The sequence below is a fragment of the Phascolarctos cinereus genome, unplaced genomic scaffold, assembly GCF_003287225.1.
Source record: "Phascolarctos cinereus isolate Bilbo 61053 unplaced genomic scaffold, phaCin_HiC Scaffold_4;HRSCAF=312, whole genome shotgun sequence".
In the NCBI taxonomy this organism is placed as follows: Eukaryota; Metazoa; Chordata; class Mammalia; order Diprotodontia; family Phascolarctidae; genus Phascolarctos; species Phascolarctos cinereus.
Window position 1 is genome coordinate 90,362,215 of NW_027555847.1, and position 25,290 is coordinate 90,387,504.

At 38.9% G+C, this 25,290-nt stretch overlaps 1 protein-coding gene and 1 long non-coding RNA gene across 2 annotated transcripts in view; both read right to left on the reverse strand.

Moving 5' to 3' along the window:
• Positions 1 to 6,614: 6,614 nt before the first annotated feature.
• Positions 6,615 to 25,290, reverse strand: part of LOC110217097 (uncharacterized) — a 44,233-nt gene continuing 25,557 nt past the window's right edge. Inside the window, 7 exon segments of the mRNA XM_078151695.1 lie at positions 6,615 to 6,680; positions 6,682 to 7,658; positions 7,661 to 8,389; positions 10,100 to 10,216; positions 11,792 to 11,965; positions 12,161 to 12,252; positions 12,931 to 13,061. Of these exon segments, the coding sequence (XP_078007821.1) occupies positions 6,615 to 6,680; positions 6,682 to 7,658; positions 7,661 to 8,389; positions 10,100 to 10,216; positions 11,792 to 11,965; positions 12,161 to 12,252; positions 12,931 to 13,061 (2,286 nt within the window).
• On the reverse strand, positions 15,426 to 18,802 carry LOC144456780 (uncharacterized). Its single transcript, XR_013485875.1, has 2 exons — positions 18,723 to 18,802; positions 15,426 to 16,806 (listed from the first exon to the last, which is right to left on the reverse strand). It is a non-coding gene; the product is annotated as an uncharacterized LOC144456780 (long non-coding RNA).

Here is a 25,290-nt window from a genome sequence, read left to right on the forward strand (position 1 = left end):
AAAATGCATACTTAGTTCATTGATCTACTTTTTCTTTTTAATCATTATGAACATTAGTAATCAACATGAACTTTTTAGTACACAAAAAATGTTTGTATATGAAACTATGAAATTGTTTGTTTTATAAAAAAAATACAAATTCAACACAATGGTAACAGTGCCTTGTTTGTGTCCCTTTCTAAACTAGTCCTTCTTTTCTTCTATGTATTTTTTTAATGTTTTACTGGGTTTTTTTCCCTTGCACCCCTATTACTACCCACAGACTCAAGCCCTTCATAGAAACTTTCCCTTGTACCAAATGATAAGCAAAAAAAAAACAAACCCAACACATTGACCATGTGAAAGTATATGTCTCATTGTGCAACTCTAGTTCATATCTCTGCAACTGAAAACAAACACCACCTATACTAAGAATAGTAAGTTGTTTCTCCTTATATTATTGTGGTGACTGTAAATTCCTCTCTTAATTCTGCCATATTGTACTCTAAGAAGTGACAAATAAAAGGGAACAAAGAAATCTGAAAAGATTTGCAAGAGGGGGGCAGCTCAGGGGCAAGTCACTTAAAAGCAAAAAAAGAAAAAACCCCTAAGAGCTTAGGCAGAGGAAGAAATCAGGATCAAGAGAACTTTACTGCACAAATTTACTATACAATGACTGCTACAATGATGTGAAAGAAATCGACAATGAAAGACTTCAGAATTCTGAGAAATGCAATGATCAATCATTACTTCAGAGGAAGTCATGGTGAACTAAGCCTCTTGCCCTTCAACACAGGAATGGTAGACAGTAAATGCAGGAATAGGGCACATATTTTCAGACATGTTTCCCTTGACTGTACTCATTTGTTACAAGAGGGGGTTCTATGGAGGGAGGTAGAGAAGTCAATGGGAAGTGACAGTGATACCAAAAAAAAATTTGAGAGCATAATTTTTTCCCCCCACTGGGAACCTCATTTATTAAAGAACAATATAACTAGAGGCCAATTGTTGATTCCCACAGTCAGTGGTTCACCCCGTATGGTCATTTTCCCCCCTTATTAATTATTTATTTGTTTGTTTTGAATTATCAGCAATCACTTCCATAAGCTTTTGAGTTTTAAATTTTTCTCTCTCTCCCTCCCCATCTTCCTCCCCTAGATGGCGTGCAATCAGATATTGGCTATACATATACATTCCGATTAAACATATTTTCACATTAGTGATGTTGTAAGGAAGAATTGGAACCAATAGGAGGAACCACCAGAAAGATGAAACAAGACACAACAGAAGGGAAAAAAAATAGCAAATAGTATGCTTTGATCTTCATTCAAACGCCATAGTTCTTTCTTTGGATGTGGATAGCATTTTCCATCATGAGGTTTTTCTGAAGTCTGCCTGCTCATCATTTCTTATAGCACAATAGTATTCCATTACATTCATATACCACAACTTGTTCAGCCATTCCCCAATTGATAGGCATCCCCTCAATTTCCAATTCTTTGCCACCACAAAAAAGAGCTGCTGTAAATATTTTTGTATATGTGGGTCCTTTTCCCATTTGTATGATCTCTCTGGAATATAGCCCTAGAAGTGGTAATGATGAGTCAAAGGGTATGCACATTTTGATAGCCCTTTGGGCATAGTTCCAAATTGCTTTCCAACTTCACCAGCAATGCATTAGTGTTCCAATTTTCCCACATCTTCTCCAACGTTTATCATTTTCCTGTTTTGTCATGTTGGCCAGTCTGATAGGTGTGATGTGGTACCTCTGAGTTGTTTTGATTTGCATTTCTCTAATCAATAGTGATTCAGAGCATTTTTTTCATATGACTATAGATGGCTTTAATTTCTTCATCTGAGAACTGCCTGTTCATATCCTTTGACTATCATCAATTGGAGAATGACTTGTATTCTTATAAATTCTCTATATATTTTAGAAATGAGGCCCTTATTAGGGAGACTGGTTGTAAAAATTCTTTCCCAATTTTCTACTTTCCTTCTTGGTTGCATTGGCTTTGTGCAAAAACTTTTCTTTTTTTAAATTTTATTAATTTATTTTGATTTATCAACAATCGCTTCCATATGCTTTTGAGTTTAAAATTTTTCTCCCCCTTCCTCCCCACCACCCTCCACAAGACAGCACACAATCTGATATAGGCTATACATTTACATTCCTATTAAACATATTTTCACATTAGTGATGTTGCAAGTAAAAATTAAAACCAATAGGAGCAACCGTCAGAAAGAGGAAACAAAACTCAACAGAAGAGAGAAAAAAGATAACAATTCAACTTCCATAGTTCTTTCTTTGGATGTGGATAGCATTTTCCATCATGAGACTTTTGGAGATGTCTTCAATCCTTGCATTGCCAAGGAGGGCTAAGTCTAAGTCTATCAAAGTTAGTCATCACACAACATGACTGTTATTATGTACAACGTTCTCATAGTTCTGCTCACTTCACTCAGCATCAGACCATACAAGTCTTTCCAGGTTTTTCTGAAGTCTGCCTGCTCATCATTTCTTATAGCACAATAGTATTCCATTACATTCATATACCACAACTTGCTCAGCCATTCTCCAATTGATGGGCATCCTCTCAATTTCCAATTCTTTACCACTACAGAAAGAGCTGCTATATATAAATATTTTTGTACATGTGGGTCCTTTTCCCATTTGTATGATCTCTCTGGGATACAGCCCTAGAAGTGCTATTGCTGGGTCAAAGGGTATATATGCACATTTTGATAGCCCTTTGGGCATAGTTCCAAATTGCTCTCCAAAATGGTTGGATTATTTCACAACTTCACCAACAATGCATTAGTGTTCCAATTTCCCCACATCTTCTCCAATATTTATCATTTTCCTGTTTTGTCATGTTGGCCAATCTGATAGGTGTGATGTGGTACCTCAGAGTTGTTTTGATTTGCATTTCTCTAATCAGTAGTGATTTAGAGCATTTTTTTCATATGACTATAGATGGCTTTAATTTCTTCATCTGAGAACTGCCTGTTCATATCCTTTTGACTATTTATCAATTGGAGAATGACTTGTATTATTACAAATTTGACAGTTCTCTATATATTTTAGAAATGAGGCCCTTATCAGGGAGACTGGTTGTAAAAATTCTTTCCCAATTTTCTGCTTTCCTTCTTGGTTGCATTGGCTTTGTGCAAAAACTTTTCAATTTAATGTAATCAAAGTTATCCATTTTGGTTTTTGTAATGTTCTCTATCTCCTGTTTGGTCATTAATTCTTCTGTTCTCCATAGATCTAATAAATAAACCATTCCGTGCTCTCCCAATTGAGAGCATAATTTTTAAAAACATTTTAAAAAATCAGTGGTAGACTAAGCAATTGAAAACAAACAAAAAAAGTAATAAAACAGCTGTTTTTAAAAGACCAAATTGATAAACCATTATATAATTTAATTTTAAAAAGAAATTAAGCCAAGTATGTATGTGTGTATACATTGAGATGAGAATTTATAATTTTTATAATAATCAATATATGTGTAATGAATATACTAATACTTTAGTTTTCTCAAGGGCTGCCTCTCTGGCTTGGGAGTCAGCTCACAATGCAGCTTAAACTGTTTAATCAAAAAAATGCTGACAATGCTCACAATCATAGGACCTTAAATGAATGGAATCAAAGATTGGTTCTGTACTTTAGCGGAAGTGGTCACAACCCTCAAAGACTTGACTCCAGAATTGTTGTATCATGGGACTTATGGGTTTCTCCTGGGAAAACACCAAATGATTGTTGGCAATTCACTGCCGACCCCCCCCTCCTCAGTTGTGATTTAAGTATATAATCTGTGCTTTTAGTTCAGCAAAGGGAATATTCCTCACTCTGAAATTGATTAATTAAACTACTTGATTACTGGCACTCTCATCTCTAGGCCTGCTTTGTATGGCTCTGAGAATTCTCAGGTTAGAGGCTGGCTCAGTAAAAATCCTGTTAACAACATATATATGTATATTTGTATGTATATTAGTACAAAAACAAAATAGAAAATCATGTGCAATGTATAGGAAATGGAAAGAACCCAACAGTCACCTCCAGAAAAAAACTCCAAAATAAAAACTGCCAGAAACATTATAGCCAAAATCAAAGCTTCCAAGTAAAAAAACAAATAAAACAAACAAAAAAAAGAACACTGCAAATAGTCAGAAACAAAGAATTCAAGTACCAAGGAGCCATAATCAGGATGACACAAGACTTAGCAGCCACCACTGTAAAGGACAAGGTGGGATTGAAATATTCCAGAAAACAGAAGATATAGGCTTTTACTTACCCAGAAAAAAGCCTAATCTTACAAGAAAAAAAAATGGACATAAAAAAATTTTCTAAATATTCCTGATAAAAACTTCAAAGCATTGAAACTCCGAAATACAAACCCAGGCATCAAGGGAAACATAAACAAGCAATCATAAGGCACTAAACAAGGATGAGCTGTTTAAATTCTAATATGGAGAGATGATATATTTGTCTCCGAAGAATCCTGTCATTGGGGCTCATAGACAGAGAACCTGGGAATGGTTTTGTTATGTTTTGATATTTAAAAAAGAGAGGATTGGGGCAGCTAGGTGGCACAGTGGATAGAGCACTGGCCTTGAAGTCAGGAGGACTTGAGTTCAAATCCAGCCTCAGACCAAACATTTGACATTCAGTAGCTGTGTGACCCTGGGCAAGTCACTTAACCCCAATTGCCTAAAAACAAAACAAAACAAAAAAAAGAGTGATTGAATACTGTGGTTGGAGAGAAGCAAGGGAGAGGAAGAGCAGGGAAAATTAGCTTATAATTTGCATGCACAAGTAGCAAGCCTAAGGAAACAGTAGGGAGAGCAAGTGATAAATTTTATTTCTATCATAACTGGTCAAAATAGAAAAGAACACACAGAGACAGGTACAAAAATATATTACCTCCCCAAAATTTAGGAAATACAGAAGAAAAGGTAACAAGAGAGAATAGATTAAGGGAGGGATTAGTCTGAAGCAAAGCAAATTCTAACCATGGAGGTTAGATCATAAAAAGGGTTTTAATTTTTTTTTGTTGTTGTTTTTTAGTGAGGCAATTTGGGTTGTGACTTGCCCAGGGTCACACAGCTAGTAAGTGTCAAGCATCTCAGACTGGATTTGAACTCAGGTCCTTCTGACTCTAAGGCTGGAGCTCTATCCACTGTGCCACCTAACTGCCCCTTAAAAAGGGTTTAAAAAAAAGATATAAACCTGTCAGTGGGCTCTAAGTGAGGCAAAGAAGTACAGCAGAGAAGCCAAATGCTTTAAACCTAGAGCAACGGTACTCAACGCTTTCCATTTTTTTCCACCATCTTCTTTATTAATGATTTTAAAAATAACAATGGCTAGAATCGGTGTAGCATATTGGGCTTTGCAAATAATTTTACAAATGTTTCATTTTATCTTCACAGTGGCCCTGGGACATCAATGATATTGTTGTCCCCATTTTGCATATGGGAAAACTGAGGCAGACAGTGTTTGAATGACTTGCCCAGGTGTCACACAGCTGGTGGATGTCTAAAGTCACATTTGAACTCAGGTCTTCCTGTCTCCAGACTCTGTATGATCCACTGTGCCAACTAGCTGCCTAAACAGAGGGCAGGAAACTTTTATCAACACAATGACAGCCAAGATTCCAGATGACTCATGATGAAACATGCTACCTACCTCCCAAGAGGTGATGGAATCAGAATGTATGTAGTATGAGGCTATATATTTGCTACAAGGGTTTTGTTTTTCTTTATCTTCCGATTGGGGGCAGACAGAAGGGGAAGATAGTAGGAAGAAGTGGATTTCGTCAATTAAGTTTAAATAAGGAAAGAATGGAGCTAGTTAACTGGAAATAATCTTTGCAGCATGCTTCTCTGATAAAGGTCTCATTTCTAAGATATATAAGGAATTGATTACAGCTTACAAGAATAAAAGCCATTCTCCAATCGATAAATGGGGGAGTGGCATCATTTGGGCTAAGATTAAACAAACTTTGTTATACAAATGTAGTGAAACATCATAGTGCCATAAGAAGTGACACAAGGGTAAGTTTCAGAGAAACTTGGGAACTTATATGAATTGATACAAAGTGACATGAACAGAACTAGAACAATTTACACAACATTGTAAAAACATTGTAAAGTAACTTTGAAAGACTTAAAACCCTGTTCAGTGCAACAACCAATTACAATTCCAGAACACTGATGAAGAGGTAACAGGCTTGAGGAGAATGATACATTTATTACAAGATCAGTGTGGGAATGTGTTTTGCTTGAATACATTTATTTCTTACAAGGGTTTTTTTTTCTTTTTGCAAAAGGAAAGGGAAGCAGAGAAAGAAAATATAATGCTTGGTAGTAGAAAAAATTTTGAAAACATTTTAAATCCAAATAGTAGTGATGGAAATGAGCAGGATGATATTACTACAACTTTGTTAAGTTATTATACTCACTTTTCTCTAAGAACAGACAAATAACCAGTGTTTATATTTACACTTATTTTTTTTTCTATTTTGGGTCATGTTTGAATATTTGTTCTTATGAAAGTTAAATTTTAAAAAATTGGGGGGGGTAGACAAAGATAAGAGCTGGGAAAGACCTGAGAACTGAATGGAATGCATGCTTTATTCATAATATTTTAAAGTTTTCTCCCTTGTGTGAATTTTCTGATGTGCAGTAAGGTTTTTGGCTATGTCTAAAGGCTTTCCCACATTTAATACATTCATATGGCTTTGTTGCAGTATGAATTCTCTGATGGCCAATAAGATTTGGTTTAGTAGCAAAGGCTTTTCCACACTCATTACACATATAAGGTTTCTCTCCAGTATGGATCCTCTGATGGCAAGTAAGATGTGAGCTGCGTTTGAAAGTCTTCCCACACTCATTACATTTAAAGGGTTTCTCCCCAGTGTGGATTCTCTGGTGATCAACGAGATTGTTCTTATGAGTAAAGGCTTTGTCACAATTATTACATTTAAAAGCTCTCTCTCCTGTGCGAATTCGCTGATGTACAAGAAGTTTGGATCGGTAACTAAATATTTTCTCACACTCACTACATTTATAACATTTTTCTGTATTGTGTAGTCTCTGATGTCTAATGAAACTTTTCCTCAAAATATACATTACCCCACAGTCACTACATTTGTAGGGATTTCCCCCAGTGTGGATTCTTTGATGATCAGTGAAGTTGCTCTTATTAGCAAAGACTCTGTCACATTCATTACATTCATAGGGCTTCTCCCCAGTGTGGATTCGCTGATGTATCAAAAGACTAGATTTGTAACTGAATGCCTTTTCACACTCATTACATTTATAAGATTTCTCCCTATTATGGAGTCTCCGGTGGCCAATAAAACTCTTCTTCAAAATGAAAGATTTCCCACAATCATTGCATTCATAGGGTTCTCCTCCAGTGTGGATTCTCTGATGATCAACAAGGTTGCTTTTAGTAGCAAAGGTTTTGTTACATTCCTTACATTCAAAAGGCTTTTCCCCTGTATGGATCCTCTGATGGCAAATAAGAACTGAGCTATGTTTGAAAAATTTTCCACACTCATTACACCGATAGGGTTTTTCCCCAGTATGGATTGTTCGATGATCAAGAAGGTTTCTCTTACTAGTGAAGGCTTTATCACAATCATCACATTCATAGGGTTTCTCCCCAGTTGATGTACCAGAAGTTTTGATCTGCAACTGAAGATCTTATCACACTCATTACATTTATATGCTTTCTCCCAGTTGTGGACCTTCTAATGCCCAATGAAACTTTTCCTCAAAAAGAAAGTCTTCCTACAATCATCACATTCATATGGTTTTTCCACACTGTGGATCCTCTGATGATCAACAAGGTTGCTCTTATTAGTGAAGGCTTTGTCACACTCACTGCACTCATAGGGTTTCTCCCCAGTATGCATTCTCTGATGTACTAGCAGGCGAGACCAGTAACTGAAGAGTGCCCCACAATCATTACATTTATATGGATGTTTGCTACTGTGAATTTTCTTACGGCTGACAAGATGAAGACTCTGGTTGAACTGTGTTTCATGTGCTTCATACTCATAGTCTCTCTGGCCTCTAGAAATTCTTTGATTTGTAACAAGATTAGAACTGAAATTGAAGCCTTCCTCAAACTCCTCACATTTTTGACCCCTTTCTTCTTTGGGGGTCTTATCTTTAACTATGCAGTGTATGAAATCTTGCTCTTCTTTTCTTGCTTTCTTCCACTTTTTATTTCTTTGTTGCTCTTTTAATCTTTTCTCCCACTCATAGATTTTTCCTAATTCAGGTACCAGCAAAATATTTCTTTGGAGTCCTTTAGCTGTTATTTCCTGGAATTTTACTTCTTCAGAAATTCCCTGCTTTTGGGTTCTTTCATCATTTACAGTTGTAGTCCTGAATCCTGATAAATAAAATTAAAAATACAAATGTCACCTTTTTCCAGTTTTAATTAGGGAGTTTAATCAAAATCTAGAAAACGGCTTAATAATTATGGTAAACTGTGAAAAGACTGCCTATTGCAGTGGCAGTGGGGAAAGTGCCAGTTTCAAGCTTTTTTACTTTGCAGAATGTGAAATCAAAAGAAGGAAAGTTGCACAAAAGGACAGTGCAAAGACATATGTTCAAAGAAAGGAGAAAGGCCAGATTGAGCATGTGTGTGTGTGCGTACACACATATACATATATACACATACTTAGTATATACTGAGTATATTTGTATGTATACACACATGGATATATACATACATACATACATATGCATGTGTGTATATCTATATATCTACAACTATATAAATATGTAAAAGCACTGTGGGCCAATTAAAGTGAAAAGTGGAAATGAAGGAAGCATACTAAGGTGAATGAAAAGGAGAATTAAGGATTGTGGAAAAGAATCAAATATTGTCAAGGAAAAAAAGAAGTCCCTGCTTGGAAGGAATAAACAAGCATGACCAAGGAAGTAGGAATTGTAACTAGGAGAAAGGTAAAGTTTTTTTTGCAATTATTCTGCTACTCCCTAGCAATAGCAGTTTTCTTAAAAATATAGTTTCTGCCCCCAGTTTTCAACAAATACATTTCTGAGAGGAAACAAGAAGAGTAAGTGAATTTCATTTCTTTTGTCATGATGGTCAGGGGTATTTGGGCAATGTTGCCTAAATCCTAGAAGTTGAAAAAATAAAAGAATGGCTTCCTTCATTTTCTCTCCCTTTTTTTCTTTGCTAAATTATTTATTGTTTCAACTAACTTTTTTTGGTAACTTTTAAAATTTATTTTAAACTTAAATACAAAATAAGAAAAAGACATTGCCATGTATACAGCAGAACATAAGAGAGGATTCAAGATAAAACAATAAATTTCCATTTCAGGAAAACCTATATAATAAATACTATATGTTGTTCTCAAAGCTGTCCAACTTTTCTTTGCTTCCTTGTAGATTTTCTTTTGCTTCTGCTGTGTACTTTTTACTTTATTTTTTTCCTCTTCCTCCTCCCCACCCAAACAAGGCTACAATTAATTAAGGAGATATATACATATACATATATAAAAATATATGTATATACATATACATATATAAAAATATATGTATATACATATACATATATAAAAATATATGTATATACATATACATATATAAAAATATATGTATATACATATACATATATAAAAATATATGTATATACATATACATATATAAAAATATATGTATATACATATATATACACACATACACACATATATAGAGATATCTATAAACTTATGCATATATGCATATATATACTCATATATATATATGTAACATGTTTATTTCCACTTGTCATCTGTTTCTCTGAAGGTGGATAGCATCTTTCCATGTTTTTCTAAATCAACCAGTTCATCGTTTCCTACACCACAGCAATATTTCAACCCAATCACATTCTATCTGAGAGATTGTCTATGAAAGTTTTCCCCCATTTTCTTCATTTCTATGAAGTATATCAAAGTTTCTAGAAGGTATTTCTTCATGATACCTTGAGGCACAGCAGACAGTGAAGCCCTCAATGATGTATTAGTTTATCAATTATTAAAGGATAAAGGTTACATTTGGCAATGGAGTTATGTGGCAGGTTCTTTCTCACCTGTACATACACTTATTAGGCTCTCTCTCCCCAGAGCTCCCAGCAAGTTCAGCTCCCATGGCCCTTCCCTTCTTTCTAGATGGAAGATAACAGCAGGTTTTGGAAATGGAAGTTCTGCTGCAGGGGAAGAAAATAGGATCAAATGAAGAATGGAAACACACAAAACTTCCCCTAAGATTCAGTGTAGTCAGCCTAGTTTTCCTGCACACAGGAAGAAAGGAAATACCAAAGGAAGATAGAGAGAAAAAGGTATATGGGTTCCTATGTGGGTGGTTCAAGATAATGCCCACTGAAAGGCTAAGGCAAAGAAGTTGGGATGATTTGGCCTTAGAATTATAATTCCCTTTTTGTTGTCTCTTTGTCAAGGGTATTAGGAAGTTCAAACAATAGTAAGAAAACATCACCTCTCCTAGGAGAATTTTTTTCTTTCAAAAGTTACTGATGTTGAAAAAACAAAAGTGAGAGCCACAAAAAATAAAAGCAAATTTAAACAAAATAATAGCTATATATAACTATTATATAACTAAAGTATATATGTATTATATATACAGTATATATATAAAGTCTATGTATTACATATATATATTGCTATTGTTCACATTTAAACAGAAGAAATAACTATTATTATACAACTGAAATACATATGTGTGTTTGTGTACTTCAATTCTGGTAAAAGACACAAGAAAAGATCAAAAAAGGAAATAAGGGAAAAGACATGAGGAAGGAAGAAAAATGAGACAAAGACATAGCAACATGAGCAGGAGAAAAGGTAATTTGGCCTGAGAATATTCATATTTAGTCCTGCTATCCACTTGGACTGATGATGCCAGAATAATTTATCAGCTGTTCTAACTATCCTTTGCTCATCACTTTAAATGTAATTTTGTTATAAATTTAATGCACATCAACAAAACAATCAAATAATGAGTAAAATTATCAATATCAAATTCCTTACAGCATTATAAAAATGCAAACTATGTTCATCAAATAAAAACATATCTTATTTGATTAAGTCTTCTTTCATTCTTGTTTCCTGTCTCTGCATATTGATACATTTTTCTAAATACTAGAAACAATTCTTTCTGCAGGGAAATGCCTGGGTTGCTTTTGTTACTAAACTTCAGCACAAGCTTTTAAGATGAAGGTTTATTTTTTCAATGGAATTTGAAAGGCTTCCATCACACGTGAAGTGCTATTTCCAACTTTACTGGTACTGGTCATTTACGAGCTATACTGAAAAGCCCTTCTGACATGCACCTAAATAACATGCATAACTTTAAACCTGGAAGGAGCCTCATAGGACATCAAGTTCAAATTACACCAAAACAGATGTCACCTCTATGACATCTCTGACAAATGGTCATCCATCTTTTGACTGAAGATCTCTGGTTAATGAGGAAGCCAAGATCTCTGGTGGCAGCCAATTCCATTTTTAGAGAGAATTATAATTGGGAAATTTTTTCCATGACTTGCTGAAATCTGCTTTTCTGTAACTTTCCCTTACTGCATAACTCTGCCCTCTGTGGACAAGTAGAACAAGTCTAATCTCTCTTCCACATGACACATACTCAATCATACCCTAACATTATGACTGCCAAGCCAACACACAGCTGTTTCTACAGGTACTAAGGAACTTGAAGCAAACATACCCCAGTGCATAGTTCCCAAGTTACAGGGGCAGAGAGGCCTTACCCAGGGAAGCTAGGTTCCCATAACTCTCCAACATCACGTCCCTGTATAGAGCCCTCTGAGCTGGGGCCAGATCTGCCCATTCCTTCTGGGTGAAGTACACAGCCACATCCTCAGATGTCACCAACTCCTGCAACATGTTCCTGCTATGCCAGGGACAACCTGATCTATCAGTTTCTGCATGAGATACAGAAGCAACATCATGAAGGCGGGATTGTCTATATGGGGAAATCAAGAGAGCACCCTATGTGAAAGATGCTATCTAGTATGAGGATCACACATTGAGGTGGGCTGTTATTAGACTGAGAAACCTCAAGATGAGGAAATATGCTACATAGGATCTTAGGAAGGCCAGAGGGAGCCACAACTCACCAAGACCCTGGCCATCAGAGGCATGACCACCTTCACCTGGTCTTCTTGAATCCTCTCTTTGGGAAAGGTAGGAATCTAGCGAGTAGGAAGAGCTGAAGGAGAAAGAAACATGAGTAAATCCTCACCTGAAATTCCCAAATGAGGATAGCTGTCTTTCTTACACAGCGTGGATTCATAAGTATCTAGAAAATTGTCCTCCCTACTACCAAACTGACTTATGAAATTAGGATTCTTAGTATCATAAATTTAGAGTTGGAAAGGACCACAGACATCATCTTGTCCAGCTCCCTCATTTTACAAATGAGGAAACTGAGAACTAAAGTGATCGAATTGCTCATGGTCTCATGTGTATTAAGTGGCTGAGCCAGGATCCAAGATCAGGCTCACTGATTCCAAATTCAACTCTCTTCCCATTCACTATATTGCCATCTCTTGTCAAAATTGTCTCCCAATTATTGCCTATGTTTATGGCAATGTTCCCAATAAATTAAGGCAAAGACAGTGGAAAGCTACAGGAAGGGACAGAAAGAATGGGAAATCACCCAAATGTGTACAGAAATGGAGCAGCGTTCCAGTGACTTCCACTGAAGAGCAGATGGAAAAGAAGATACTCAACAGGACAAAAGGAGAAATGACACGGCTGAAGAGATGATCTCTAAGGCCTCTTCAAGTTCTATATCGTATGATTCCAAGGTAAATGTGAAGTTGAGGTCTGGGAATGAAAGCCCAGGGAAAGGGTGCAGATAGTACCATACAGACTACAGCTTTGCCATGGCACAGCCCCACAATTATAAGGATCTAGGAAGATTTCAGCTGATGAGCAGCCTCTCAGGGATACTGTTGGAAGTACCTCATCTACTGTTTCCAGGATGGCTGTCACTGCCAAAAGCACTTCTTGTACCTGGGAAGAGAATGGGAAATGTAAATATATGGGATGAGTGTAAGGAAATCTTTGTGAAAACTATCCCCTAAACCTCAGAAGAGACACTATGGAGAACAGGGAAGGGTAGGGAGGATATTTGACTCATGTGACCTTGGGTAAGTCACTTAACCTGCCTGCCTCAGTTTCCTCATCTGTAAAATGGAGATAATATGATAATAGGATAAAATGAGATAATTGTAAAGCACTTTGCAAACTTTAAAGTACCACATAAATGCTATTATTATCCAATCTAGGAGATGACTTAAGCTATCAATACTTCGTGGCCTTAATTGCTCCCCCTCTAGGCTCTTCTAGGAACTTGTACTAGCAATAATTTCTTCTACCTCAGTTTTATTAGTACTGGCATCCACCCTACTGTAACTTACAGTCATGTCCATGATCCTCCATGCTTTGTGAATTTTTGCACATCCATTTGGCCAATTCTGCTTTTCAAGCATTCCTCTCTTCACTGGATTTTTGTGCCTTCATATAGTAGTCAAGAACCTCTACCATGTGGCCCCTACCTCCTTTTGTACCCTTATTGCATATTACTCTCACACATGCAATCCATGTCTCAGCCAAATAAGACTACTTCCTTTCTAGTTCCCCATTAGGCATACCAACTCTCATTTCTATGTACTCACATAAGCTTTACACAATGCCTGCCACGTGTACCTTCCTTCAAGACCTAGCACAGGTTTCACTTTTCCAATGAAGTTTCCTGATCATCCCCTACCCACCATTTTTAGTGTACTCTCCAATTTTCCTGTCTCATAATCTCCCCCACCTCCTTTCCCACCTTCTATTATACATATTTATACACACCACCTCCCCATCCCCACCCCCCAGGAAAATGTCAGCTTCTGCAAGACAAGGGATTATTTCATTTTGTTCCTTTGCATTCCAAGCATCAACCCAAGTGCCTCTATGTAGTACGTGTCTCTAAAATGTTTGTTGAATAAACAAAATTATGAGGGGCCAAAGATCAAAGCGAGACATGAAGTTAAGTACTCTTTGCCCACTTAAAAAGATTTGCCTTCTTCAGTAAGTTCTGCCACTAAGGTTTTTCTGGCTTTCAATGGACCCTGGAGGAATTCCTAGATGCTCAAAAGTTCTGCCAGCAAAGCAAAAATTCAAGCAGCTTCTACCAAAAAGTACAAACTTCAAGACCAGGCCTATTTAAGCGTTTTGTTTGTTACCAGTATTTAGAACATCTTTCCTCCCCCTCGCCACAATTTGTCAGCAGCAGCCTTTCCCTTGCCCAGACCTCAATAAACACTACTGTGTTGATATAAAAGGAAATATCGCAAGAAAATTAGAAGAACATGGAACATATTGCCTCTCAGATTTATGGATAGTTGAACAATTTATGAACAAACAAGAGATAGCAAAGTTAGATGTAAAATAGATAATTTTTGTTATGTGACATTAAAAAGGTTTTGTACAAATAAAACCAGTGTTGCCAAGAGCAGAAGGAAGGCAGAAAATTGGGGAAAAGTTTAGAGACAGTTTCTGAGATAAAGGTCTCATACCTCAAATATTTAAAGAACTTCGTCAAATCTTTAAGAATACAAGTCATTCCCCAATTAATAAAATAGTCAAAGGATATAAAAAAGCAGTTTTTCAATAAAGAAATAAAAAGAATTTATAATCATACAAAAAATGTTACAAATTGGGGCAGCTAGGTAGTGCAGTCGATAGACCTCCAGTCTGAGAGTCAGGAGGACCCGAGTTCAAATCCGACCTCAGACATATAACACTCACTAGCTACGACTCTGGGCAAGTTACTTAACCCCTACTGCCTCACCAAAAAACAAAACAAAACCAAAAAAATACCCCTCTAAATTATTGTGGATTAGAGAAATGCAAATTAAAACCTTGAGATATCATTTTATATCTATCAGATTGGCTAAAATGATAGAAGGGGGAAAGCAACAATTGTTGGAGAGGATGTGGAAAAACTGGGACACTAATTCACTATTGGTGGAACTGTGAACTAATCCAACCATTTTGGAGAGCAATCTGGAATTATGCCCAAAGAATTATTAAACTCTCTATACCCTTTGACCCAGAAATACCAAGAGTAGGTCTGTTTCTCAAGAGGCATAGGGAAAAAGAGCCTATATGTTCTAAAGTATTGATAGCACTTCTCTTTGTAATGGTAAAGAACAGGAAATTTGGGGGATTCCTGTTAACTGGGGAATGGCTAAATAAGATAGTGGTTCATGATCAAGACGGAATACTACTGTGCTATAAGAAATGATAAGCTTGTGGATTTTAGAAGAACATAGATTTGCATAAAATAATGAAGAGTGAAATGAGCAGAGCCAAGAGAACACTGTATACAGTAACAGCAATATTATTTAAAGAACTGTGGTGACTAAATCAGTTTGAGTATTATAAATACTCAAATCAACTACAAAATACATATGAAGGAAGATGCTATCTGCCTCCATAGAAACAAAAGATAAACAGAAGTATGTATATTATGGTTATATATACATAGCATATATGTATACACACACACACATACTTGTGCCTAATGGTAGCCATCTCTAGGGTGGGGTGAGGAAGGAGGGAAAAAATATAAAAAGTACACAGCAGAGAATAAAAGAAATTTTAGAAAGAAGCACAGAAAGCAGAGTAGCTTTGAAAACAATTTGTAGTACTTATTATATAGTTTTTCAAAAAAAGTCAAGTCTGAAATGTAAATTCATGGTTTTATAGTGAATCTTGTTTTTATGTTGTGCTGTGTACATGAAAATGGATTTTTTTGTCTTTATGTATTTAAGTTCAAAATTAGTTTTAAAAAACCCTACTGTAAACCTCTTGAATGCATATCATTGGCTGTTTTGTCTCAGAGTTGTTCCCCATGCACTGTGTAAGATTTGTAATGGCAGGAAACGGATCCAACCTAGATTCTATTTCCCTCAGTGTCTTGCACAATGATCTGTCAAAGAGTGGGCACTTTGTTTAAAAGGCTGGCAAGTGGCTGGGTTGTTATGGATCCATCTAGCTTAGGAAGGCTTTATAAGAGATGATCAGAATACTACAAGATGCCATCAATTAAGCTGGGAAGACTGAGATCTTTATCAGCAGAGGAAGCACCCACACTGAAGGAGCCCTGGAGTTTTGAAGTCTGAAGAGGAAGGAAGGTTGCTTCACATTTAAAGTCATCGTATATTTGGCTGAAATGGGTAATCAGCACGTGACTAGTACTTCCCAAAGTAATCAGTAGTTTTCTTCTCCAATCTCACTTTCTGTCCTGATCCATCAAGTTGTCTCTGGAAATCATCTAACAAGGCAGTTTCCTCTGTATTGTGTGGACAATAACACTTGCACGCAGGTCTGAATCTCTTCTGGCAGGATGGTCAGGAACTGCTCTAGCATCAGCCAACCCAGGACCTCTTTCTTTTTGTGCTTGTCATATCTCAGTCACCTTTGGTAGAGCTCTCAGAGATGTTTCCAGGTCTCATGGGTCCCATAATATGTCTCCTGATATTGAAACTCTCCAAGTCATTGATGGAAGATCTCACTAATAGTAGTGATATTCCCTCAAAGGTTGGATCTCTGTCTCCAAGACTGATTCTCCTCCTGCTCTTGGGCACCCACGACTTGAGAAATCAGGGCTGCAACTTCAGTAGTTACTGTCTTTACTTAAGAGCTGATGTCCTCATTTCAGCTGGCTTCTCCCCAGCAAAGTGGCTTGGGAAGGATGTATCATCTACCGAGACAAGAAAGAATACTGTTAACATAGCAGTCTGCTGTGAAAACAAGTATCTATGGTAATAAAAGTCAGGGCCTTTCTCTGATAGAAAAGCTTCTGAAACAATAGCTCCCATTTCTAAAGCACTTTAGGTTTACAAAACATCTTCCTTACAACCTTCTGAGGCAGGTACTGAAAGCAGTATCACTCTCTTTTTATAAATGAGGGAAGTGGGACTCAAAGGGTTAAGTGACTTGCCCAGGGTCACAGAGCTAGTTATTTTCTGAGCTAGCATTCTAACCCAATATTTTTTTCCCCCAGAATCAGTCAAAATTAATTTATTAAGTACCTACTATGTGCCAGGTATTCTAACCCATTTTTATCCAGTCCTACCAGATTACCTCTTCTCAGGAACACTGTAGAAATGTGTGATTTTGGCAGGGTTAGGACTAGATGACAGACCTTTCAGCTCTGAGACTCTTGATTTTTACAAGAAATCTAAGTTCATCCCCAGCAGCTATCCAGGGTATGTGCTCTGCTACTGGCGAAGCCTGATTGCTAGGCATCCAGGCTCTTAACATCTAATTCCTGGATTACTGTATTGTTAGATCCTCAACTTGTGGGATCCTCTACCCTTTTACATTTGTACTACCAGGACACACTTCGTTACTACAGAAAACTACCATTTGGCTTCTTTGTCTCTAGTCTTTTATTGTTCCTTTTTACCCAGAAGAAAGGAATTTTGTAATTTCCTTCTTTTTCTGGAAGTGTCAATGAGTCTTCTTGCCTGCAGTTATCAAGTCCAAACTCTCAGATTTCAAAGACTGCAACAAGCTGGACCCATGCTACTACTTATTCAATCATTATTTTCCTCTCCTCCTCAACACCCACCCTACCTGGGGGCATTTTTTTTTAATGTGTTCTATTCTGTATGTAATGTAATATCCTAGGACATTAGAGCTACCAGAGCCTTTGGACATCATCTAGTCCAACCCAATCATTTTATAGATGAGGAAATTAAAACTCAGAGAAATGAAGTTACTTGCCCATGGTTAATGTTAGAACAAAAGTTCTCAGAAAGTTAATGTCAGAACAAAAAGTCAACCTGAGGTTTCCCCATTCCTTGTCATGTTCTTTCATGATACCTCTGTGTATATGTATGTGCGTGTGTGTCTATCCCTGTTTCTATATTACTTTCCCCTTTTCTGGAATAAATCCTATGTTATACTTCATCCTGTTCCAGCCCACTCATCCACATTACTCCCTCCCACGTCTCCAACATCAAAATGGTTCTTGCTCTTCCATTCATCACCACAACCTTCATCAGTTCCTCATTCTCTGTTCTCTTCAACGGTAGTATGGCCATAAACCAGGGACGGGGAGAGGACACCTGGCCGAGCTTCTTCCTCGGCTGTCTCAGTCTCTCACTGGTCACTTCCCTTGAACCCTTCCAGGCCTACCCCGACCCTTTGCCGCTCTTTGATCCATAAAGTACGGCCTCTCGACCCTGGTGTTCAGGGACCTGCTTTTCCCTTCACTACCTCTCCCCATCCCCAAACCCGACCAGCCACCACTGGCTCTGACTCCAAACCCTGGCAAGGCGCCCACTTCCCACCATGGGCCTCCGTCCTCTCCGGCCCTGTCCATGCGGTCTTTAACTCCCATACAGCTTGGAAGGTCCAACTCAGTGGTACCTCCCACTCCGAACTCTGATGGACTCCGTTTACGCGATTCCTTGGAGGAGTGTCCAGAGGGGGCGGGGGTGGGGAGAAGTGGCTCCTCCCAGCAGCCCCCGGGGCGCCCTCCCCTTGCTCTCCATCTCCTAGCCCTAGCGGCCAAGACACGCCCGAGTGGAGAGCTTCCTTCCATCCATCCCGCCCATCCCTGCCTCCACCCCTCCTCTCCCGGTCCTCGGAACCCATCCCGAGACTCACCAAGAGAGAAGGAGAGGGAGCTCCGGGAGCCTGGGTGCCTTTTCCTCCCCAGAAAACACCATGGCCGCACCGGAAGCACGTGAACACGGACTTCCGGTTGCTGATCCAACAGCAGAGCGCTCTCTAGGAAATCTGGGGAAGGTTGCGACTCATGGTTCATTTTCACATGTCAGAAGACTGGGGCAAGAGGGAGTGCCAGGTGCTGGGCTCCCAGTTCTCTGGCGAGGGGGCTGGGGATGGGGATGAGGCCTGGGACCCCACTTCGGTTTTACGTACAGTCCTGCCAGCCAGCTGGCCCCATCATCTACCAGAGCTAGCATTCTAACCCAATTTTTTTTCCTCCTAGAATCAGTCAAAATGAATTTTTAAAGTACCTACTATATGGTAGGTATTCTAACCCATCTTTATCCAGTCCTCATTCACAGCTGATCATCTTACAATATTGTTACTTTGTACACAGTACATTTCACTTTGCATTAGCCCATGCGAGTCTTTCCAGTACTCTCGCTCTCACTCTTCAATTTACTCTGTGTAAGAATGATAGATTTAATGATAGAAGGTATTTTAGAGGCCATCTAGCATAACCACCTCATTTTTAAAAAGAGGAAATGGAGGTCCAGAAATTATATAACTTGTGTGATAGGTGATCAGTTAGAGCCCAATTTTATTCCAATCAGTATTAATCAGTTTGATACAAATCCAGAGCAGTAATGATTATAAGTTCTGTACATTAAGCCCCAGAGCTGTGAACTACCGGTTATGAAGTTTATTCACCTAACCACCACAATGCTGATGACCAAACACATCATGGGTGGGAAACATCAGCATGATATGGAAAGTTCCCCAATTTCTTTTTGTACTTCTGGACCACCTTCTTTTGCCCAACACGAGAAAGGGGCCATCTTAATCACTGGAGATGACTGTTGCGGTGTCCAGCTTTTTAAAAAATTAATTAATTAATTTTTAGTTCTCAACACTCACTTTTATAAGATTTTGAGTTTTAAACTTTCACCCCTCCCTAAGAAAGCATGCAATCTGACATAGGCTATACTTGTACAATCATATTAGCCATGCAATCAGTGGTGGGGTAGGGGGTGTTGAGAGCAGAACACACAGTTGGATCTATGCTTTCAAAACATCATTTTGCCACTATTGATGGACTGGAGTGAGGAGACACTCAGTAGAGAGAAAATATTACATGCCAGAGGTTTTGTAAAGATAGAAACAGCAAGAGTTGGCAACTGACTTCATATATAGTTTTGTGTTCTCTTCTCCAGTTAGAATCTAAGTTCCTCGAGGGAAGGAAATACCTTATTGGCTTGCATTTGTATCCCTATATGTAGCAAAGCCTCTATTTATAAGCCAGGTGGCTTTTGGAGGAAAGATAATGAGTTCTGTTTTGGACATATGAAATTGGAAATTCCAATAGGAAATTGGTGATGAGGGACTAAATGTCAGGTGAGGGAAGGGGTGGATATACAAATCTGTGATTCATCTGCATGTTAGGAGCTGATGAGATTATCAAAAGAGAGAATATAGAGAGAAAAGAGACAGTAACTCCAACAGAACCTTGGTGAACTCTCAAAAGTTGGAGAAGAGGATGTGAAGAGAGCTGTGATTATGGTTAAGGACTGAAGACAGAGATTGGGGATAATTGGCTCCTATTCCACCACAGTAATTGATTAATAAAAGAGGGAAAGGAAGAGATACACGTGGTGGGATATTGTTAGTCTTAGCCATAGCAATAAGTGACAGATGAATAGAAAAGCTGTTAGCCAAACTATCACAATCAACGAGCATTCATTAAACACTTAATATGAACCAGGAACTGTACTAAATGCTAGGGATTAAAAAACAACAAAAACCAAAAATAGTCTCTGCTTCTCAAGGAGCACACATTGTAATGAGAAACTAGTCCTGATCTGACAATATGTAAATAACTACCTAAAATAAATAGAGTAAATGAAAGGTAATTGGAGGGGGGCACAGAAAGGGTTGGAGTGCCAGGACTGTCACTTCTGCCTGCTCCTCCCATGTCTCTGAAAAGGAGGCAGGGCAGCATTCAGGACTCTGGTCCAGAAGGGACCATGGGCAAGGCTCCAGGGTCTGTGCAACCCAGGCCTGCTTCTCCTTCAGTCTGACTGGTCAGTGGGTGGAGTAGAGCACTGAAGTTGCGGGGCAGGGGTCCTGAACATCTTCACTCCCTTTGTGTCTTGGAGCCAAGCACTTGTTCTCTCTTCTTCCCCTCTAAATAAGAGGAGGATGGATTAATGGTCACTCAGATTCCTGTTCTGCGCAAAAACTTACGACTGCCCTAAATGGGATCCTTGAGGACACCTGTTCTCATTTTTCTCTTCACATTCCCAGAGATCAGCACAGTGATTGGCACACAGTAGGCACTTAATAAATGCTTACTGAATTGAACTGAATGTCAGTGCTCTGGTACAGACTGATACCAGACTAAAGGAAGGAATAGCTTCGTTTCCCTCAACTCAATGCCACGTCTGTCAATAGGGAACACTGCTCCGACACTTACTTGCACCACTCTAGCTCTCAGGCAGGTGAGCTTTCAACAGTAAAATCTCCCAACACCCAGACACCCATAACCCGCAGCTCAGCACCGGCCTTGGAAGCCAAGGTTCCAAGGTGTGCACCTGCGCAGAACCTGCCCCTCCCCTCGGTCAAGATGCGCAAGATGTGCACGTGCACAGAAGCCACCCCATCCCTCTCTGCCAAGACGTGCCCTTGGGCGAAGCCGCTGTTTTCCGAGTTCCCCCTTCCATTCTCCACCCCCTTTCCCCGTCCCGTAGAAATGGGAATGTTTAGGTTCGTAGTACAATTTTCTCCACGAAATTAGCCTACAGCTATATTTTAGCTATGGCTGAGCAGCGACGTTGCCTTCACTGCCTTCCCACCACGCCTTGTTTCCACCCTCTCATGTTCTTCCTCCTTCCAGGAGAACTTGCTTTAAGGGAACACTGGGCCACGCGCATGCGCAGGAACAGGGTGGGGGCGTGGCGATCTCCCTGGCCAGATCTGGACCATCCTGAGCTGCCTCCTCCGGCCTCGGCGCCCCCAAGCTCCCACCAAAGGGCGCCAACGCCCTTCGGTAACCTAACCCTGTAGCAAAGCCGACTGAAATATAACTCACTGTGTGCAGGACTCTGCGGAGTCGGGGGCGCGGGACGGATGGAAGGGCGGGGAGCAGGGTACAGTGGCTAGAAGTAAACTTACAGCCCTGCAGGGGCTTCCTTCACCTTTAAAAACTAGTCATACGTGGAAGGTTTAGAGCTGGAGGGGGAAGAGGAGGCGTGGGAAAAGGAACAAGTATTAAGCTTTTGCAGCGTGCCAGGCACTTTAGGAGGCCATCCAGTTCTGGGATTCTTAAGGTGGAATCTGAGAACTTGGCTTTTTTGAGGCATGAAGAAGCAACCTGTGCAAAGGAGCAGAGAGATGGAATGAACAATATGGACTAGATAGGTGAAAAGGGAAGAATTTGGAGCCAGTTTGGGAAAGGCTTTAAAGTTACGTTGGGGAGTTTGATCTTAGAGGTAGTGTAGAAACCAGAGGGTCTTCCTGACGCCAGGCCAGCACTCTGCCCTGTCCACAACGTACGAACCTTTCGTCAGATCACGGTTATCACCTTTCGGTTTGATGGTCACCCCTTTAAACATAATTCCAAAGTAGATACCCCGGGTAGTTGACTCTGCAGGTTCTGCCCGACTGGTCCAAGGGAGCATAGGGCTTTACCCTGGGATGTACAGTCCCATTCCATAATGCTTTTCTGTCTACATCTATGCATTCTAAACCTCCTCAGGGTTTTTGGAACTGTGGCCGAGGAAACAAGCCATATGGGAAACAATACCGTTACTGTGCAGTAATAATGTCTAATGTTTCTAGACCACTTTTTCACCTTTATTTTTTGTTAGTTAATTGATTTCCCTCTTGCTCTGTAGTTTTCACTTCCAGAAACAAGTTTTAAGGAACCACTGCAGGTTGTGATAACAGGCATTTTTTTCTCTTGCAGATTCACAAGTGTTAAAGAGGTTGTTGGTTTGGGAGCTTTCCACTTCTGGGTTTGTGGAAGATGACATGTTCTTTTCATCTTATCCTTGCATGGACTTTTGTCAAGACATACAAGGATGTGAACATGGTACACCAGTCTCTAGGAAGGCAGTGCTGACGGGATATGGTAGCAATTTGAAGCCTTGGAGTTGTTTCACATTATTGGGTGATTTTATCTATCTTGCATGCCCTGTGTCAGACTCTGTGCTACTTTAGTTTGATACTGTGTCATTGATACCACCTTTTAAAATCAGTAATCCAATTTGATACCCTGGGTAGATGACTCTCCAAGCTGTGTGTGGCATAAGGGAGTGTAGGGTCCTTAACTATAACATAGAATCAATCCTATTCCATGGTGTTGGGAAGCTGGGTATTGTCAATAGTCTTTGTACAATGACTGGAGACAAACCATGTGGAAAACAACTAATTTGAAGTAATTGCCTTAGCCATTCTCATATATTAAAAGGGAGCAAGATATACTGGACCATACGCTTGTTTTTTAGGTGAGATTTTTTTTTGCATCTATTGAGTTTTGCCTTAAGTTACTGGTTACTGGAGTGTTTTGCTGTTTCCTAAGCCAGATCTTATTCCCCTAAAATGGACTTTACAGGGATAATAGTAGTTGAGGGTGTTTCACTTGCCCCATATAACTTGTCAAACTTGGGGAAAATGAGGGAACCAATATAGATGATATAAAATCTGCAACAAGGTAACACTTAACTAGGAGTTAAAAATCTCTACGAGCCTTGTGTTACATAAATAACCTATTAAGGCATTACTGAATTATAAAGTAGCAGTACTTTTGAGGGGAATGCAACATCTATTGGAGATTGTTGAGCTGTTCTGTTGGCGTCCCTGATTACAGCTGGTACATTTTAGGATCTTAATACACAGAATAACTGGCCCAGGAGCCTTAGATTATTTACAGAGCATATTTTAAACTGGCAATCCTTAAAAGGTATTAAAAGATCAAAAATTTATTTTAGAAAATAAAGGGTCATTGGCCTGGACTTAGGGGTATCCTGTAATAGAAATGGGGTATTTTGATAGCCATCCAACATTTGGCCTGATAGTTCATAAACTGTCTGTTGCTTGAATGTTAGTTAACCAAAATAAAAGCATTTATTATAAAAATGGAATGACTTTATACTTTGAAGGAATCCTTATTAAGGGTTGGGAATAAAACTTGTTCATTTATTGATAAAATATTTTATCTTACAAAGATGCAAGTGCAGAGCCGACATGAACCCCATTTTTTTTTTTGATCCTCTTGAATATACACTACTACTTCAGGTTAATTAAAAGGATACTTGATTACTTCTGGTTCAGTTTTACAGAGGCAGAGAGGAAAAAAAAACAAGTTCGTTAAATAACAAAAATGCCTTGTAGACACCCAGATTAACCCAAATTCAGACAGCTGGATAAATGTGTTTCTGGGACCCAAATATATTCTGGCATTAGGTTTGTTGCAATTCAGTCTTAATTATCGTGAGAAGCAAGATAAACTGGTAAAAAATAAATGGGGGTTGGGGGGTGATGTGGAGCTTAAAATCTATAAGCCTTTGACACTAGCAGTCTTCAAACAGTTAACAGAGCTACCATGTAGAGAACGTTCCCCAGAAAGGCAGGATCAGGAGCAATGGGTGAAAGAGCAGCCACACCCGAGAATCTGTTGTATGACCTTCTGCTCCCTTTTGGGGCACTTACTACTGCTGCAGGAGGACTGAGGGCCATTTTGTATCCATGTGGGAGTGAGCCTGTACCATTCTACAAATGAAATACCTTACAGAAGTAAATGGACCTAGCAGCCATTGATAACTGTTACTTTCTGAGTTCTGATTCAAGTCAGACGTTAAGACAGAGTCCCAAAGTAAGTAGAGTCACAGACTGAACAACAAATACTTCACAAAAATGTGGGTGTACTAGTCTCTACATCCAGAGATATGTATGTTGATGCTTGGAGGTGGCAATGATTCCAAAAACAGTGAGCTAACATGACTCCCACATTTACTGCAGAGACAGGTGATGGACCTGATTTTAGGTGCAGAAAATACGGGTCACTAACCACAATGATGTACCTTAGATGAGGCCATGGGGGGGCAGTTTGGATAGAGGGAGGAAGGTAGGACAAAAGCAACCTTTTGATTTAGTTGCAAATGGACAACTGCTATAACATACTCAACAAATGGGTTTCCAGCCTCCATTCAAATATCTCCAAAAGTGGAGAACCTCTTCCTAATTACACTTTAGGAAAACTTCATTAGGAAGCTTTTCCTGACATCAATTCTGATGCAAAATTTGACACTTTGCAACATTTACCCACTGCTTTGTTTTGCTTTCTAGGGTAAAATGAAATAATCTTAAGAAAGAGGTTTTAGTATACATTTTGTTTTGGCAACAAATGCCATGGATCAAAAGTGGTATGACTGCTAATCAAGGGGTATCATCATCATTTGGTGAAAGCCTCACTGTTCTGTTCTATTGAGTCCAGACCTATTTGATA